The sequence below is a fragment of the Erythranthe guttata genome, chromosome 13, assembly GCF_056151865.1.
Source record: "Erythranthe guttata isolate IM_541 chromosome 13, IM_541, whole genome shotgun sequence".
Lineage (NCBI taxonomy): Eukaryota > Viridiplantae > Streptophyta > Magnoliopsida > Lamiales > Phrymaceae > Erythranthe > Erythranthe guttata.
In genome coordinates this window covers 10845564-10848928 of record NC_142545.1, presented here as the reverse complement: position 1 = coordinate 10848928, position 3365 = coordinate 10845564, and the positions used below count along the sequence as shown (strand labels likewise).

Here is a 3365-nt window from a genome sequence, read left to right as displayed (position 1 = left end):
TAGTGATGATATCAAAAGAACTCAAATAAATCGAAGATGGTAATAACGAAATTATTGAAATGCTTTATAAAATTTAATACTTCAACAAAGAAAAGAAGACTTGTGCCTAAAGTGGATGCATTTGAAATAACAACGTAACTAGTAATATAGGAGCTCTTCATAGACAATCTTCTTGACAAAAACATACTCACCTTTCTTTCCGCAATTGCAGTTACAAAAAACTGAAGTAAAGATGAGGAGTTTTGTAGGTCATAATAAAACAGAGATAAGTGCGTAAAGCAATTACGAAGCAAAAGTGGTTGGTAGATATAGGCGTCAAGTTACTTTACAGCGAACAAGCGCATTCAGGCAGCAACAAAGGCAACTTTACATGCTCCGGATCCGCGTTGAAAAAGTGAGATCTTCTTTAGCATATTATTTTCTTTGTTGGAACCAAGGGATCCGGGATATGATATTTCCATCCTCTCCAAGACTTTAGCATTCCTCAATAGATATTTTATAATTTCAAGCTCGTGCTTTTTACCTTTGATGTTAACAATATTTATAATTTTAAGATGTGATAATAGGCATGTCGGCACCTTTTGTAGTGGTTCCATCCAACCTTCTATTTCTTCGTACAACTGTTGACACCAACAATAAAAAAAAAAAAAAAAAAAACGAGGCTTTAAATATTGTAAGACGGTATAGAAGACATGAACGAGGAAACCTACAAAATTTTTATATTGCATTAACAAACCTCAGATAAAACGAGGAATTCAAGATTTTCTGTATTTTTGAGGAACATTGAGATAAAACGAATATCGGCAGTCAATTGGAGTCTGGTTAACTTTGGAAAACTTGTAGTCCAAGCATAGACTACCGAGTCAATAATCTGTAAAACAAAAAGTATAAGATTGTGATTAACAAAAGAAATGGAGAATGAGGTGATTAAAGATCGAAAGCATACCTTTGGACAATACGACAAAACTAATTTTAGGCACTTGACATTGCGAAACCGATCAATGAGTTCTAGCAGAGATCGAGAATAAAGAAAATAGTCCGGTTTGTTCTCGTCATTGATAAGATTGATATCTGCTTTAGTTAAGGAGTTTAGCACCCCACATTTAATATTAATATGCTCAGAGAAAGAATCACTTATCTTGAGATATTTAAGTGCAGGGGTATTTATCTCCAACCTGGTGCCATCGGATTTAAAATCGAGCATGAGCCTTTTAATTGTAGGTGAAGATACATTACAACAAACCATAGCATGTGATAATTTGATAGACAACTCCCGAAGCACCGGACAGCCGGAAATAAGGTGCGTAAGGGACTCATCAGCCTCGAAACGAACGTAAATTAGATGAAGCTTCTTGAGGAGAGGCAAACACATGACGCCGGCGCCGCGGCGTACGGGGATAACACCGCAAGAGCGGAGCCTCATAGAAACAAGTGTTTTGCAGGTGAAGAGGCATCGAGGCAGAAAGCCTCGAACATGTTCTTTAGAAAGAAACCAAAGATCGAGCTTTTGCACGTTACTTGCAACGGCAAAGGTAACCCATGTCTGCAGTTGATAGTCGCTGCATTGAATATGAAAGAGGCGGAATATATTGATGGTTTGCACTCTGCGGAGCAGCATAACACTGTTGATGATTTCTTGATTCTCGTTGTGGAAAAGTAAATTGGGGACGTAAGACCAGAGATGCATCCATCTTCTAGATAGAATACTGGTTCTTACGGAGCATTTGGTCCGGAGAAAAGAGAGGATGTGACAAATGACTGAGTCCGGCAAACCGCTGATTCTATCAATCGACTGCGAATGCTTCACCCGCTTTCTACTCTGCTCTTCTGTAATCGCCGCCGCCATCAACTAAAATGGGAATACAAACAACGATTTCTCGAACTCCAATAACAAAAGTGAAGGAATTTCGGAAATAAATGTTTGATTCTCGCTCTTTGTCTATTAGGTCTGAAGATGGATTTTTCCCCAAAGTCTGTTTGGGACTTGTAGTCTAGGGTTAGTGATCGAGGGTTTTTTCTACCCAAATACTCTTAGCATTATTTTAAGACTTCTCTCATCCGTTATGGTCATTTTTTCATATAATTTGGTGATTTTAGTCTATACTTAAGGCATCTTCCACCCTACACCATTTCCTATTTTTCACACCTAATTTATGTGTTTTTAACATCCCAACTTAAATCACTAAATCAGCATTACACCTAAAATTATGATGATTTGATTTTAGTCTCCCATTGTGGTCAAAACCTATATCACCATATTACCAAATCCTATATTTTCACCAATTTTTTTGGTGAAGAAATTTGCATCTCCCACCCTTCCACCATTATACCATTTTTTCCACCAAATCCTATTTTTCCTATCAAATATAGAAATTAAAATAGGATTTGGTGTAATTAACACCATTTTATAATTAGCATATAAAATTATTATATTAGCTAATTTCATGTGATTACCAATTTATAAACATATTTATAGAAAATATATTAGTGTTAATTAATGAATATGATAATATATAAATATATTAGTATATAAATATATTTATAGAAAATATAATAATAATAATAATAATAATATTTATTTAATAATAATAATAATAATAATAATAATAATAATAATAATTATTATTATTATTATTATTATTATTATTATTATTATTATTATTATTATTATTATTATTATTATTATTATTATTATTATTATTATTATTAAATAAATAAATAAAAATATGTTTGGCTATAATAAATATGTTTAAACAATAAATATATTTATTATCAGAAAACAATAAAAACATAACATTATAACGTCACAAAATAAATTACAAGATAAATTGTATAAATGAAATACACATAAACTACTTAGTTAGCATTAAGTTATGAAATTATTTTAATTAATTTTGTTGTAATATTTTTATGCATTAAGTTATGAAAGTATGTTTATGTGAGGTTTTATTATATGTATAATAATTTACGTTGATTTTCATTCATGTTTCAATAGTTTTTTTGAATTTATCACAATTTTAAGATTATATAATTAATAAAATTATTACTTATAATCGGATCTATAATCAATATTTTTTAAATTAAAATAGACTAAAATTAAATTAACATTAAATTTATAATTGTGTGATATATTTGATGAAATGCCATGGGAGACCAAACCAAATGCTATTCTCTATAAATAGGAAAATGGTGAAATATTATTATTTTATTATTTAGTGTAAAATTGGATGGAATTGATGGGAGACTAAATACACTATTTTTTCACCAAAAATAGTGAGATCGTAGAATGATGTGCTAAGGGTGGGAGATAAACTCATTTTTTGACCACCAAAAATAGGATTTGGTGAAAAAATAGTGATGACGTT

The 3365-nt window shown here is 31.1% G+C and overlaps 1 protein-coding gene across 1 annotated transcript; it reads right to left on the bottom strand.

Moving 5' to 3' along the window:
• Positions 1-282: 282 nt before the first annotated feature.
• LOC105953749 (F-box/LRR-repeat protein At3g26922) lies at positions 283-2007 on the bottom strand. Its single transcript, XM_088812198.1, has one exon. It carries the CDS (start codon positions 1844-1846, stop codon positions 728-730), a length of 1119 nt encoding a protein of 372 aa, XP_088668324.1. The 5' UTR covers positions 1847-2007; the 3' UTR covers positions 283-727.
• Between the last annotated feature and the right edge of the window lie 1358 nt (positions 2008-3365).

Coding starts and splice junctions, on each gene's coding strand:
- LOC105953749 (XM_088812198.1), bottom strand. CDS start 1,846: ATGGCGGCGGCGATTACAGAAGAGCAGAGTAGAAAGCGGGTGAAGCAT.